This window comes from Oncorhynchus mykiss, chromosome 13 (genome assembly GCF_057628025.1).
Source record: "Oncorhynchus mykiss isolate SJ-2025 chromosome 13, ASM5762802v1, whole genome shotgun sequence".
In the NCBI taxonomy this organism is placed as follows: Eukaryota; Metazoa; Chordata; class Actinopteri; order Salmoniformes; family Salmonidae; genus Oncorhynchus; species Oncorhynchus mykiss.
In genome coordinates this window covers 31,700,404-31,716,024 of record NC_143034.1, presented here as the reverse complement: position 1 = coordinate 31,716,024, position 15,621 = coordinate 31,700,404, and the positions used below count along the sequence as shown (strand labels likewise).

Here is a 15,621-nt window from a genome sequence, read left to right as displayed (position 1 = left end):
ATCAACGAAAGAGATCTGGAGCGTAGAGAGTGCAAGAAACAAGTTCCAGACAAAAATTGCCAGCTGGGAGGGAAATGGACTAGATGGTCCAGCTATTTCCTCCCTCCACCTCCATCATTACTAACCATAATGTGTGCATTATGGCACTTCATAAATGTATTATTTTTCATTTCCACTAGACTAAAACCCTTTGGCAAGAGATACCTAGGTTGCTTTCTGCTCTCTTTATCTGATATACAGTACACTGCACTGAACACCCTCTTGAGAGGGAACCCCCCCCCCTACAATCCTGAGGCCATATAAGCCAAATGAACTACTTTCGGCCTGTGAGTGTGTACTGTAAAAGGGGTATAAAAACCCAAAGTTGCTAACAACATTTTCCTGCCCCAGGGACTTCTCTCAGTGGATGGCTGGGCTGCTGCTCGTTCATCACGCCGTCTGTTTCTGCCCAGTGAACGGGACAGGATGAAGCTCCTGGCCACTGGCGCCCCAGACACACAGGGAGTGAACAAACCCATCACACCTACTGAACACGGCAGCAGGGAGTTAGCCCTGGCCGCATCTTAAATGGCGCCCTCTATGGCTATACCCTATGTAGTGTACAGTGTAGGCTGGTGAGAGGAGCCATAGGAGGATGGGCTCCCGAGTGGCGCATTGGTCTAAGACACTGCATCTCAACGCAAGAGGTGTCTAACCACTAGGCTACCCACTAGGCTACCCTGCCGCCCCTATGTTTGATGTTTGTCTATTGTGAAGAGAATTCACCGCGTCACGCGCACCTGAATGCACCCACGGCCACTTTCTATGTGGACCAAATAGTTGAAGACTCTTCTTTGAGTCTAAAAGTGCACTGAAATGACTTTGGGACCGTGCACACTTTGGAGAGGTGTGTGGCCACTCACAGGCAGCAGTTAGTCCTCTCACTCTAACCCATTTCTTTGTCTTAGGTTGCACCTACCCCACATTTTACAGGCAAATTCTTATCATGAAACTTAATGTATCCAGTGTATTTTCAGATTTCGTTATCAACAAACGCATCCACAAGAACAGTAAATGTATACTGCACTTAAAATCCACAGTGTAGTGTTTGGATTCAGTATTGTGTCAGGAGGACTGTTGTGTCCTCAACTTTGGTCTAATAATTTCCCCATAATCTCCAAACTGTTCCCTTTCAACTGCTACCATGGTTATGCATATGCTTTCATATTTCTTCTGTAAGAAACATTACAATTTAGCCCTATTCATATAGGCCAATTCCCATAAGTATAAAGGGTTAGGGCACAGAATATCAACCTGCTCTCAAAGCATTTCATATTATTCTGTACGGAAATCTGAGACACTCCATTTCTTATGATATGTTACGAATTACAATTCACATTATATGTTACGAATTTGCAAAACGTACAATATGTTACGAATTTTCAGAATGTACAATATATTATGAATTTGCAAAACGTATGATGTGTTATGAATTCTAGCTAGGTGGCTTCGTTACCTAGGCTAGGAGTTAAGGTTAGGGCTATGTTGAGGAGTGGTTTTAAGGGGGGTTAGGGGAAGGGTTAGGTTTAAGGTTAGCTAACATACTAAGTAGTTGCAAAGTAGCTAAAAAGCTAAGTTGTTCATGATGAGATTTGAACTTGCAACCTTTGGGTTGCTAGACGTTCGCGTTCATTCGTACTTTCATTTTTGCCTTAATTAACCATACCAAACGTAACATATCATACTAATTTGAGTGTCCCGGATTTGCGTTTACCATGTTATGTCTAGTCTATGAGACCAGGCTGGGAATACATACACAGGCATGAGAGAAGGTGTGGGGGCGAAAATGTCCAAAATGACTCCATGTCCCACGAGAGGAGGGCAGATGGATGACGACAGTGTGCGTGAGTGTGTGCTTTTGTTCTCATGAGACAGGATTACTGTAAAGTCAGTGTGAAGGTGACCCGGCTGTGTCTTTATCTAGAAACCTGAAGGATTTGCACGAGTGTGTCTCTGTGTGTGTTTGTCTGTGTGTGGAGAGAGGTGGGAGACACACTCACCTGTCCTGCCAACATTTCGTAGAGCAGCACTCCGTATGCCCACCAATCCACTGATAACCCATATGGCTGATATGCAATAATCTGGAGAGACAGAGAGAGCGAGTGAGAGACGAGACGAGAGAGACAGAGAGAGAGCGAGAGAGAAAGAGCGAGAGAGACAGAGAAAGAGACAGAGGGAGCGAGTGAGAGACAAGAGAGAGCGAGTGAGAGACGAGAGAGAGCGAGTGAGAGACGAGAGAGAGCGAGAGAGAGACAGAGAGAGAGTGAGAGAGAGACAGAGAGAGAGCGAGAGAGAGACAGAGAAAGAGCGAGAGAGAGACAGAGAAAGAGCGAGAGAGAGACAGAGAGAGCGAGAGAGAGAGCGAGAGAGAGAGACAGAGAGAGAGCGAGAGAGACAGAGAGAGAGAGAGAGCGATTGAGACAGAGAGAGAGCGAGAGAGACAGAGAAAGAGACAGAGGGAGCGAGTGAGAGACAAGAGAGAGCGAGTGAGAGACGAGAGAGAGCAAGTGAGAGACGAGAGAGAGCGAGAGAGAGACAGAGAGAGAGTGAGAGAGAGACAGAGAGAGAGCGAGAGAGAGACAGAGAAAGAGCGAGAGAGAGACAGAGAAAGAGCGAGAGAGAGACAGAGAAAGAGCGAGAGAGAGACAGAGAGAGCGAGAGAGAGAGCGAGAGAGAGAGACAGAGAGAGAGCGAGAGAGACAGAGAGAGAGCGAGAGAGACAGAGAGAGAGAGAGCGATTGAGACAGAGAGAGAGCGAGAGAGAGAGAGAGAGCGAGAGAGAGAGAGAGAGCGAGAGAGACAGAGCGAGCGAGAGAGACAGAGCGAGCGAGAGAGAGCGAGCGAGAGAGACAGAGCGAGCGAGAGAGAGCGAGCGAGCGAGAGAGACAGAGCGAGCGAGAGAGACAGAGCGAGCGAGAGACAGAGCAAGCGAGAGAGACAGAGCGAGCGAGAGAGACAGAGAGAGCGAGAGAGAGCGAGAGAGACAGAGCGAGCGAAAGTGAGGGATGAAAAGAGTTACATGGGATTAGATAAGACAATGTACATGTTCACAGAAACTGAAATGTTGGCAAAGTATATACACATTACAGACAAAGAGACAGGCACACACACATATTTATACATTTTAGTCTCACACTCTGCATCAGCTACTGTAACACATTCATATGGACACATAACACACACACACACACACACAAAAGCCTTTCACATTGTCGGCACGATACGTCTATTGCTAACGGTCTATCGCTAAGTGCCAGGGAGAGCCCGAGACACAGGCCATCCACACTCGCCCCACCAGTCAATCTAGCTCTTATTAGCAATTAGCATCCTCTTCTAGAGGGAACCTGGTTCATCACCGAGAGAGCAGGTACATCCTGTCAACCAGTTTCACCATCTGCTGCTGTGACCCCCCTAGCGTATCACTGGATCCATTCTAATGGAGACATGAGACAGCCTGGCTGGAGCGAAGCACTGCCCTGTCGTAGAGGGGGGGGGGGGGGGGGGGGAATCCAGTGATGCAAAGGAAAGTACTGTTGCGACGTCCACGGGAGAGTTCACTGGTGCTAAACGAATGGAGGGAGACAACGTTATCGTTTTGTGAAGTGGGGCATCTCTACTTGTGCAATAACAGCTGGGTTAAGTCCGCCCAGGAACACATTGTGCATGCATGTGCATGTAAAACGGGTCGTCCATTGAACATATGGTGGAAGTGGAGAACAACACGACTGAAGAGCATCGGAAGGAAAGCACGGGTCTTACGGTGTCCTGTGGGACAGTGTTGCAAACGGGAACCGCTTTTCAGAGGACGGGTTCAAGAAATGATGGCAGAAATGAATGAATCAACACTCCCTCTTTCTCCCCTCCCCTCCCCTGCTCCACTGGGGGGGGAGGGGGGGGAATACAGAGAGACCCGAAAAGAGGACAAGAGAGAAGAGGAAAAGCGAGGGGTTTGCCAGAGGAAGGTCATCAATAAAAAGATAGGCAATTATGTCATGGAGATGAGGTGGGGAAAGAGGTCAGTGCTTTGTTTTTCACGCACAGTATAAGGAGTGTGTCTTTGTGGGTGTGTGTGTGTGTGTGTCTTATTTGAAGAGGCACTGCACAGTCCATCGTAATCAAAGATGGTCGTCACGCCTTAATACACCACCTTTAATAGTCACCCACCATGACTGTAAGAATATGAAATAGGTTAAATTCTTATGAATAGGTATATATATATATATATATATATATATATATATATATATATATATACATACATAACAGATGATGATATGCAGTGATTATGAATAAGTAATGTTAAGCTTTAAATGAGCTGATCAGAGCTACACTGCTGATGTAGTTGGTGTTAAACCCCTGTTAACCCCATACAAGCACCCAAACTCTATTCTTTCTTCCTCTCTCTATCACACCCCCCCCCCCCCCCCTCTGGTACACCCTCACACTCTCTCTCTCACTTTCTTTCTCAAGAAAAAAAAGGTTGTATGTGAGAGCCCTCTAAGTCTGATGCTGACCAAGGTTAGTCTCCCTGCAGATACACCGATGGTTTCTGGAGGCACACATGTACACACATACACACGTACACACACACCTTTTCCCCCCACCATCACCTGGTAGGTGTGATATGTGAGAGCAGTTCTGTTCCACATTGCCCTGTGACCTTTTCTGTGTAACACCTGACCTCCACCTGCCCCTTGGGAGCCCTGAGAGGCACCTCTGGCTCTGCACTGTGCTGTCTTGGCACGCAAGCCACTTACCTTCGGGCTTTAGTGAGCTGGACACACACAAACACTCATTCATTCCTCACACATACACGCACTCCTACACTGGCACGCAATCACAAACCTGGATGTATGAGCCCTTGTGTTTTATAAAATCTATTTTTTATGTGCCACTGGGTACTAAATGTACGAACCACACTACATACTATTTAGAACATACTGTTCAGGGAAAAAAATGTGTGCAGTAAGCAACAACATACTAGGCTCGTCCATATTGAGAAGGCGCCTTCTAAACGCACGATGACGTTTGTTCACGCCATTCGTTCATTTTGGACCGTTCCCGCTTCTGATTAACAGCTATCTCCAAACACACGTGTGGTCTGATAGGATTATTCTCTTCCTCAATGGCATGCTGTCAATTCATAATAGATGAAAAGCTGAGTATGACACCCCGGCATTTCAAGCATCCTACCGTTCTGAAGTTTCACATACTATAAAACTAGCATTGGTATTCGGACAGGCCCAAATGACTGGTTCATTATGAGCATCTTGGAAGGCATTATGACGTCATCATAATGTACCTAAGAACGTGTCATATTTTTGCCTTCACAGAACGACCAAGAGTGGCATTCTCAGATGTACTGTCTCAGCCTCCAGTATTTATTTTTTATTTTATTTATTTTTATTTTGACCTTTATTTAACCAGGTAGGCAAGTTGAGAACAAGTTCTCATCTCCTTTGTTTTGTTGACGTTGAGCGTGAGGTTATTTTCCTGACACCACACTCCCAAGGGTGTAGCATAACAGCTTCATTGGCACAATGGACAATAACCTTGCACAATGTTCTATAGCTGCAGTAGTTTATGTGTCGGGGGGCCTAGGGTCAGTTTGTTATATCTGGAGTACTTCTCCTGTCCTATTCGGTGTCCTGTGTGAATTTAAGTGTGCTCTCTCTAATTCTCTCTTTCTCTCTTTCTTTCTCTCTCTCGGAGGACCTGAGCCCTAGGACCATGCCTCAGGACTACCTGACATGATGACTCCTTGCTGTCCCCAGTCCACCTGGCCGTGCTGCTGCTCCAGTTTCAACTGTTCTGCCTTATTATTATTGGACCATGCTGGTCATTTATGAACATTTGAACAGCTTGGCCATGTTCTGTTATAATCTCCGCCCGGCACAGCCAGAAGAGGACTGGCCACCCCACATAGCCTGGTTCCTCTCTAGGTTTCTTCCTAGGTTTTGGACTTTCTAGGGAGTTTTTCCTAGCCACCGTGCTTCTACACCTGCATTGCTTGCTGTTTGGGGTTTTAGGCTGTACAGCACTTTGAGATATCAGCTGATGTACGAAGGGCTATATAAATACATTTGATTTGATTTGTACTGACAGAGAGGCGGTCCCGCAAGCAACACAAAGGACCGTTCAACACTGAAACTACTTTGGTCTACAGGAAGGTCATCAGCAATATTGGCAACGCCTACAACCCCACAACCGGTAATGTGAAGCACAAACAACCACATTTCTGGAGAAATTTGGAGCGAATAACTGAAAAAAGGTTTTCCAGTAGATCTATAGATTCACCATAGGAAATGTGTAGATTTTCCAGTAGATCTATAGATTCACCATAGGAAATGTGTAGATTTCCCAGTAGATCTATAGATTCACCATAGGAAATGTGTAGATTTCCCAGTAGATCTATAGATTCACCATAGGAAATGTGTAGATTTCCCAGTAGATCTATAGATTCACCATAGGAAATGTGTAGATTTCCCAGTAGATCTATAGATTCATCATAGGAAATGTGTAGATTTCCCAGTAGATCTATAGATTCACCATAGGAAATGTGTAGATTTCCCAGTAGATCTATAGATTCACCATAGGAAATGTGTAGATTTCCCAGTAGATCTACAGATTCACCATAGGAAATGTGTAGATTTCCCAGTAGATCTACAGATTCACCATAGGAAATGTGTAGATTTTCCAGTAGATCTATAGATTCACCAAAGGAAATGTGTAGATTTCCCAGTAGATCTATAGATTCACCATAGGAAATGTGTAGATTTTCCAGTAGATCTATAGATTCACCATAGGAAATGTGTAGATTTTCCAGTAGATCTATAGATTCACCAAAGGAAATGTGTAGATTTCCCAGTAGATCTATAGATTCACCATAGGAAATGTGTAGATTTCCCAGTAGATCTACAGATTCACCATAGGAAATGTGTAGATTTCCCAGTAGATCTACAGATTCACCATAGGAAATGTGTAGATTTCCCAGTAGATCTATAGATTCACCATAGGAAATGTGTAGATTTCCCAGTAGATCTACAGATTCACCATAGGAAATGTGTAGATTTCCCAGTAGATCTACAGATTCACCATAGGAAATGTGTAGATTTCCCAGTAGATCTATAGATTCACCATAGGAAATGTGTAGATTTCCCAGTAGATCTACAGATTCACCATAGGAAATGTGTAGATTTCCCAGTAGATCTACAGATTCACCATAGGAAATGTGTAGATTTCCCAGTAGATCTATAGATTCACCATAGGAAATGTGTAGATTTTCCAGTAGATCTATACCTTTACCACTGCAACAGGGAACGCATTTCCTGGGCAATGTATAGATCTCCTGTTTTTTTAAAATAATTTACTGTAACATATAATTGGTAACCATCTATGATTGATGTAAAAAATAAAAATGTGTATAGTGACGTGTAGAGTACATTAGCCATTTGAATGAATTGCATTGAATTGAATTTTACTTGAACGGTGAGGTGAATTCATTGGAATTAAATAGCAATTCACAACTCAATTCGGAATTGACCCCAAATCTGGTGTGTCCTGATTCTTGTTCCATTAGTAGTAGCCATATTAACATTGGGCTGATAATCACAAAACATTGTTAAGCAATAACATCAGTGAACTAACTATTGATAACTGTAATGATTGATCAACTTCAAACCGGTATATTTATAAACCATTTATTAAGTTCCCCTTAATAAACAGGTTCGTCAAAACGAGGAGACCAAGTTACAGCGTGAGATGAATACATGAAGTTCTTGAAGCCAAAACAAGGAGCCAGAGGACAATCCAAAGATAGTGCTAAAGCAGGTCTCCCCTCTCCCAGTCTCCCTCTCCCAGTATCTCTCCCTCTCCCAGTCTCTCTCCCTCTCCCAGTCTCTCTCACTCTCCCAGTCTCTCTCCCTCTCCCAGTCTCTCTCCCTCACCCAGTCTCTCTCCCAGTCTCTCTCTCCCAGTCTCTCTCTCCCAGTCTCTCTCTCTTCCAGTCTTTCTCTCTCTCTCTCTCCCAGTCTCTCTCTCTCGCTCTCCCAGTCTCTCTCTCTCCCAGTCTCTCTCTCTCCCAGTCTCTCTCTCTCTCCCAGTCTCTCTCCCTCTCCCAGTCTCTCTCCCTCTCCCAGTCTCTCTCCCAGTGTCTCTCTCCCAGTGTCTCTCTCCCAGTGTCTCTCCCTCTCCCAGTCTCTCTCCCAGTCTCTCTCTCTCTCCCAGTCTCTCTCTCTCTCCCAGTCTCTCTCCCTCTCCCACTCTCTCCCTCTCCCAGTCTCTCTCCCTCTCCCAGTCTCTCTGTGTCTCTCTCTCAGTGTCTCTCTCCCAGTGTCTCTCTCCCAGTGTCTCTCCCTCTCCCAGTCTCTCTCTCTCTCCCAGTCTCTCTCTCTCTCTCCCAGTCTCTCTCTCTCTCCCAGTCTCTCTCTCTCTCTCTCTCCCAGTCTCTCTCCCTCTCCCAGTCTCTCTCCCTCCCAGTCTCTTTCAGTGTCTCTCTCCCAGTGTCTCTCTCCCAGTGTCTCTCTCTCAGTGTCTCTCTCTCAGTGTCTCTCCCTCCCAGTGTCTCTCTCTCCCAGTCTCTCTCCCTCTCCCAGTCTCTCTCTCCTTCTCCCAGTCTCTCTCCCTCTCCCAGTCTCTCTCTGAGTGTCTCTCTCCCAGTATCTCTCCCTCTCCCAGTCTCTCTCCATCTCCCAGTATCTCACTCTTCCAGTATCTCCCTGACCAGTCTCTCTCCCTCTCCCTCTCTCAGTCTCTCTCTCCCAGTATCTCTCCCTCTCTGTGTCTCTCTCTGTGTCTCTCTCCCTCTCCCAGTCTCTCTCTCCTTCTCCCAGTCTCTCTCCCTCTCCCAGTCTCTCTCCCTCTCCCAGTCTCTCTCTCCTTTTCCCAGTCTCTCTCCCTCTCCCAGTCTCTCTCTCCTTCTCCCAGTCTCTCTCTCCTTCTCCCAGTCTCTCTCTCCTTCTTCCAGTCTCTCTCCCTCTCCCAGTCTCTCTCTCCCAGTGTCTCTCTCCCAGTGTCTCTCTCCCAGTGTCTCTCCCAGTCTCTCTCTCCCAGTATCTCTCCCTCTCCCAGTCTCTCTCTCAGTGTCTCTCCCCCAGTCTCTCTCCCAGTATCTCTCCCTCTCCCAGTCTCTCTCCCAGTATCTCTCACTCTCCCAGTATCTCTCCCAGTATCTCTCCCTCTCCCAGTCTCTCTCTCTCTCCCAGTATCTCTCCCAGTCTCTCCCCCAGTATATCTCCCAGTCTCTCTCCCTCTCCCAGTCTCTCTCCCAGTCTCTCTCACTCTCCCAGTATCTCCCTGTCCCAGTCTCTCTCCCTCTCCCTCTCCCAGTCTCTCTCTCCCAGTATCTCTCCCAGTCTCTCTCCCTCTCCCAGTCTCTCTCCCTCTCTGTGTCTCTCTCTGTGTCTCTCTCCCTCTCCCAGTCTCTCTCTCTCCTTCTCCCAGTCTCTCTCCCTCTCCCAGTCTCTCTCTCCCTCTCCCAGTCTCTCTCCCTCTCCCAGTCTCTCTCCCTCTCCCAGTCTCTCTCCCAGTCTCTCTCCCTCTCCCAGTCTCTCTCAGTGTCTCTCTCTCAGTGTCTCTCTCCCAGTGTCTCTCTCCCAGTGTCTCTCTCCCAGTGTCTCTCTCCCAGTATCTCTCCCTGTCTCTCTCCCAGTCTCTCTCCCAGTCTCTCTCTCTCTCCCAGTCTCTCTCTCTCTCCCAGTCTCTCTCTCTCTCCCAGTCTCTCTCTCTCCCAGTCTCTCTCTCTCTCCCAGTCTCTCTCCCTCTCCCAGTCTCTCTCCCTCTCCCAGTCTCTCTCCCTCTCCCAGTCTCTCTCCCTCTCCCAGTCTCTCTCCCTCTCCCAGTCTCTCTCCCTCTCCCAGTCTCTTTCAGTGTCTCTCTCCCAGTGTCTCTCTCCCAGTGTCTCTCCCTCCCAGTGTCTCTCTCTCACAGTATCTCTCTCCCAGTCTCTCTCCCTCTCCCAGTCTCTCTCCGTCTCCCAGTCTCTCTCTCTCCCTCTCACAGTCTCTCTCTGTGTCCGTCTCCCAGTCTCTCTCCCTCTCCCAGTCTCTCTCTCCTTCTCCCAGTCTCTCTCCCTCTCCCAGTCTCTCTCTCTCTCCCAGTCTCTCTCTCTCTCCCAGTGTCTCTCCCTCTCCCAGTCTCTCTCCCAATCTCTCTCCCTCTCCCAGTATCTCACTCTCCCAGTATCTCCCTGTCCCAGTCTCTCTCCCTCTCCATCTCCCAGTCTCTCTCTCCCAGTCTTTCTCCCTCTCCCAGTCTCTCTCCCTCTCTGTGTCTCTCTCTGTGTCTCTCTCCCTCTCCCAGTCTCTCTCTCCTTCTCCCAGTCTCTCTCCCTCTCCCAGTCTCTCTCTCCTTCTCCCAGTCTCTCTCCCTCTCCCAGTCTCTCTCTCCTTTTCCCAGTCTCTCTCCTTCTCCCAGTCTCTCTCTCCCTCTCCCAGTCTCTCTCTCCTTCTCCCAGTCTCTCTCCCTCTCCCAGTCTCTCTCCCAGTGTCTCTCTCCCAGTGTCTCTCCCAGTCTCTCTCTCCCAGTATCTCTCCCTCTCCCAGTCTCTCTGTGTCTCTCTCCCTCTCCCAGTCTCTCTGCCTCTCTGTGTCTCTCTCCCAGTCTCTCTCCCTCTCCCAGTCTCTCTCTCCTTCTCCCAGTCTCTCTCCCTCTCCCAGTCTCTCTCTCAGTGTCTCTCTCCCAGTCTCTCTCCCTCTCCCAGTATCTCTCCCAGTATCTCTCACTCTCCCAGTATCTCTCACTCTCCCAGTATCTCCCTCTCCCAGTCTCTCTCCCTCTCCCTCTCCCAGTCTCTCTCCCAGTGTCTCTCTCCCAGTCTCTCTCTCCCAGTATCTCTCCCTCTCCCAGTCTCTCTCTGTGTCTCTCTCTGTGTCTCTCCCTCTCCCAGTCTCTCTCTCCTTCTTCCAGTCTCTCTCCCTCTCCCAGTCTCTCTCCCTCTCCCAGTCTCTTTCAGTGTCTCTCTCCCAGTGTCTCTCTCCCAGTGTCTCTCCCTCCCAGTGTCTCTCTCTCACAGTATCTCTCTCCCAGTCTCTCTCCCTCTCCCAGTCTCTCTCCCTCTCCCAGTCTCTCTCCCAGTCTCTCTCCCTCTCCCAGTCTCTCTCAGTGTCTCTCTCTCAGTGTCTCTCTCCCAGTGTCTCTCTCCCAGTGTCTCTCTCCCAGTGTCTCTCTCCCAGTGTCTCTCTCCCAGTGTCTCTCTCCCAGTATCTCTCCCTGTCTCTCTCCCAGTCTCTCTCCCAGTCTCTCTCTCTCTCCCAGTCTCTCTCTCTCTCCCAGTCTCTCTCTCTCTCCCAGTCTCTCTCTCTCTGTCTCTCTCTCTCTCCCAGTCTCTCTCCCTCTCCCAGTCTCTCTCCCTCTCCCAGTCTCTCTCCCTCTCCCAGTCTCTCTCCCTCTCCCAGTCTCTCTCCCTCTCCCAGTCTCTCTCCCTCTCCCAGTCTCTTTCAGTGTCTCTCTCCCAGTGTCTCTCTCCCAGTGTCTCTCCCTCCCAGTGTCTCTCTCTCACAGTATCTCTCTCCCAGTCTCTCTCCCTCTCCCAGTCTCTCTCCGTCTCCCAGTCTCTCTCTCTCCCTCTCACAGTCTCTCTCTGTGTCCGTCTCCCAGTCTCTCTCCCTCTCCCAGTCTCTCTCTCCTTCTCCCAGTCTCTCTCCCTCTCCCAGTCTCTCTCTCTCTCCCAGTCTCTCTCTCTCTCCCAGTGTCTCTCCCTCTCCCAGTCTCTCTCCCAATCTCTCTCCCTCTCCCAGTATCTCACTCTCCCAGTATCTCCCTGTCCCAGTCTCTCTCCCTCTCCATCTCCCAGTCTCTCTCTCCCAGTCTTTCTCCCTCTCCCAGTCTCTCTCCCTCTCTGTGTCTCTCTCTGTGTCTCTCTCCCTCTCCCAGTCTCTCTCTCCTTCTCCCAGTCTCTCTCCCTCTCCCAGTCTCTCTCTCCTTCTCCCAGTCTCTCTCCCTCTCCCAGTCTCTCTCTCCTTTTCCCAGTCTCTCTCCTTCTCCCAGTCTCTCTCTCCCTCTCCCAGTCTCTCTCTCCTTCTCCCAGTCTCTCTCCCTCTCCCAGTCTCTCTCCCAGTGTCTCTCTCCCAGTGTCTCTCCCAGTCTCTCTCTCCCAGTATCTCTCCCTCTCCCAGTCTCTCTGTGTCTCTCTCCCTCTCCCAGTCTCTCTGCCTCTCTGTGTCTCTCTCCCAGTCTCTCTCCCTCTCCCAGTCTCTCTCTCCTTCTCCCAGTCTCTCTCCCTCTCCCAGTCTCTCTCTCAGTGTCTCTCTCCCAGTCTCTCTCCCTCTCCCAGTATCTCTCCCAGTATCTCTCACTCTCCCAGTATCTCTCACTCTCCCAGTATCTCCCTCTCCCAGTCTCTCTCCCTCTCCCTCTCCCAGTCTCTCTCCCAGTGTCTCTCTCCCAGTCTCTCTCTCCCAGTATCTCTCCCTCTCCCAGTCTCTCTCTGTGTCTCTCTCTGTGTCTCTCCCTCTCCCAGTCTCTCTCTCCTTCTTCCAGTCTCTCTCCCTCTCCCAGTCTCTCTCCCTCTCCCAGTCTCTTTCAGTGTCTCTCTCCCAGTGTCTCTCTCCCAGTGTCTCTCCCTCCCAGTGTCTCTCTCTCACAGTATCTCTCTCCCAGTCTCTCTCCCTCTCCCAGTCTCTCTCCGTCTCCCAGTCTCTCTCTCTCCCTCTCACAGTCTCTCTCTGTGTCCGTCTCCCAGTCTCTCTCCCTCTCCCAGTCTCTCTCTCCTTCTCCCAGTCTCTCTCCCTCTCCCAGTCTCTCTCTCTCTCCCAGTCTCTCTCTCTCTCCCAGTGTCTCTCCCTCTCCCAGTCTCTCTCCCAATCTCTCTCCCTCTCCCAGTATCTCACTCTCCCAGTATCTCCCTGTCCCAGTCTCTCTCCCTCTCCATCTCCCAGTCTCTCTCTCCCAGTCTTTCTCCCTCTCCCAGTCTCTCTCCCTCTCTGTGTCTCTCTCTGTGTCTCTCTCCCTCTCCCAGTCTCTCTCTCCTTCTCCCAGTCTCTCTCCCTCTCCCAGTCTCTCTCTCCTTCTCCCAGTCTCTCTCCCTCTCCCAGTCTCTCTCTCCTTTTCCCAGTCTCTCTCCTTCTCCCAGTCTCTCTCTCCCTCTCCCAGTCTCTCTCTCCTTCTCCCAGTCTCTCTCCCTCTCCCAGTCTCTCTCAGTGTCTCTCTCCCAGTGTCTCTCTCCCAGTGTCTCTCCCAGTCTCTCTCTCCCAGTATCTCTCCCTCTCCCAGTCTCTCTGTGTCTCTCTCCCTCTCCCAGTCTCTCTGCCTCTCTGTGTCTCTCTCCCAGTCTCTCTCCCTCTCCCAGTCTCTCTCTCCTTCTCCCAGTCTCTCTCCCTCTCCCAGTCTCTCTCCCTCTCCCAGTCTCTCTCTCAGTGTCTCTCTCCCAGTCTCTCTCCCTCTCCCAGTATCTCTCCCAGTATCTCTCACTCTCCCAGTATCTCTCACTCTCCCAGTATCTCCCTCTCCCAGTCTCTCTCCCTCTCCCTCTCCCAGTCTCTATCCCAGTGTCTCTCTCCCAGTCTCTCTCTCCCAGTATCTCTCCCTCTCCCAGTCTCTCTCTGTGTCTCTCTCTGTGTCTCTCCCTCTCCCAGTCTCTCTCTCCTTCTTCCAGTCTCTCTCCCTCTCCCAGTCTCTCTCCCTCTCCCAGTCTCTCTCTCAGTGTCTCTCCCCCAGTCTCTCTCCCAGTATCGCTCCCTCTCCCAGTCTCTCTCCCAGTATCTCTCACTCTCCCAGTATCTCTCCCAGTATCTCTCCCTCTCCCAGTCTCTCTCCCCCTCCCAGTCTCTCTCCCTCTCCCAGTATCTCTCCCTCTCCCAGTCTCTCTCCCTCTCCCAGTCTCTCTCCCTCTCCCAGTCTCTCTCCCTCTCCCAGTCTCTCTCCCGCTCCCAGTCTCTCTCCCGCTCCCAGTCTCTCTCCGTCTCCCAGTCTCTCTCCCTCTCCCAGTCTCTCTCCCAGTCTCTCTCCCTCTCCCAGTCTCTCTCCCTCTCCCAGTCTCTCTCCCTCTCCCAGTCTCTCTCCCTCTCCCAGTCTCTCTCCCGCTCCCAGTCTCTCTCCCGCTCCCAGTCTCTCTCCGTCTCCCAGTCTCTCTCCGTCTCCCAGTCTCTCTCCCTCTCCCAGTCTCTCTCCCAGTCTCTCTCCCTCTCCCAGTATCTCTCACTCTCCCAGTATCTCCCTCTCCCTCTCTTTCCCTCTCCCAGTCTCTCTCCCTCTCTTTCCTTCTCCCAGTCTCTCTCCCTCTCTTTCCTTCTCCCAGTCTCTCTCCGTCTCCCAGTCTCTCTCTCTCGCTCAGTCTTTTTCTCTCTCCCAGTCTCTCTCTCTCCCAGTCGCTCTCTTACACTCTCACAGTCGCTCTCCCACACTCTCCCAGTCTCTCTCCCACAGTTTCTCTCTGCCTCTCTCTTCCAGTCTCTCTCTGCCTCCCTCGCCCCAGTCTCTTTCTGCCTCCCTCGCCCCTCTGCCTCTCGCTCCCCAGTCCCTCTGCCTCTCGCTCCCCATTCCCTCTGCCTCTCGCTCCCCATTCCCTCTGCCTCTCGCTCCCCAGTCCCTCTGCCTCTCGCTCCCCAGTCCCTCTGCCTCTCGCTCCCCAGTCCCTCTGCCTCTCGCTCCCCAGTCCCTCTGCCTCCCTATTTCTCCTCCACCTCTCCCTCCCCATCTCACAGGCCTGTTACTCTGGTAACCCAGTGTGTACTATTCCATTAGCATACAGTGACCAATGTGTTCCTCTCAGATTGATAGAGGCTGCGTCCCAGATGACACCCTATTCCCTTTATAGTGCACTGCTTTTGACCAAGGCCCATAGGGTTATAGAAGAAACAGGGTGCCTGTTTGGGACGCTCACAGAGCCTTCCCATGGCTGCCTATGTAGGTCAGGGTGAGAGGAAAACAGTGGAAAGAGAGAAGTAGAGCAATGCAGTGTGCATGCAGCGTAATGCGGTGGTGACAGGCGAAAGAGAGGTGCCCGGGGACCGCCTGAGCTGTTTTTTTCCACATGGGTCCTGACAACTGAGAGACACACATACCTACAAGTACACGGAAGAGTATTCCCATACAGATACGCACGGGGACACACACTGGTGCGTGTAGACACACGGACACGCGCACACTGTCACACAGACAAAACGGAGAGGATAGCACACTTCCACATCAAGACAATATGAATAGAACACACATATAGGGGACACAGAACTTCTGGTATTACGAGGTTGTGGTATTACAATTTCACTTCAATGAAGAAATCAAACTTGAAGAAATGAAGAAATCAGATTGCAATTCAAACTGTGCTTTTAGGTAAATGTCAATTTCCAACCATTCATTGGCGCTAATAAAATGGTCTCAACGTCTAGGTCTCGACAGTCGTGGCCAAAAGTTGAGAATGACACAAATATAAATTTTCACAAAGTCTGCTGCCTCAGTTTGTATGGCAATTTGCATACACTAAAATGTTATGAAGAGTGATCAGATGAATTGCAATTCATTGCAAAGTCCCTCTTTGCCATGGAAATGAACTGAATCACCCAAAAACATGTCCACCGCATTTCAAGCTTGCCACAAAAGGACCAGCTGACATCATGTCAGTGATTCTCTTGTTAACACAGGTGTGAG

General features: G+C 50.0%; 1 protein-coding gene across 1 annotated transcript in view; it reads right to left on the bottom strand.

The window, feature by feature from the left end:
• Positions 1 to 15,621, bottom strand: part of LOC110485978 (protein kinase C alpha type) — a 230,461-nt gene that overhangs the window by 31,080 nt on the left and 183,760 nt on the right. Inside the window, exon 14 of the mRNA XM_036940643.2 lies at positions 2,040 to 2,120. Within this exon, the coding sequence (XP_036796538.1) occupies positions 2,040 to 2,120 (81 nt within the window). The remainder of the gene's footprint in view (positions 1 to 2,039; positions 2,121 to 15,621) is intronic.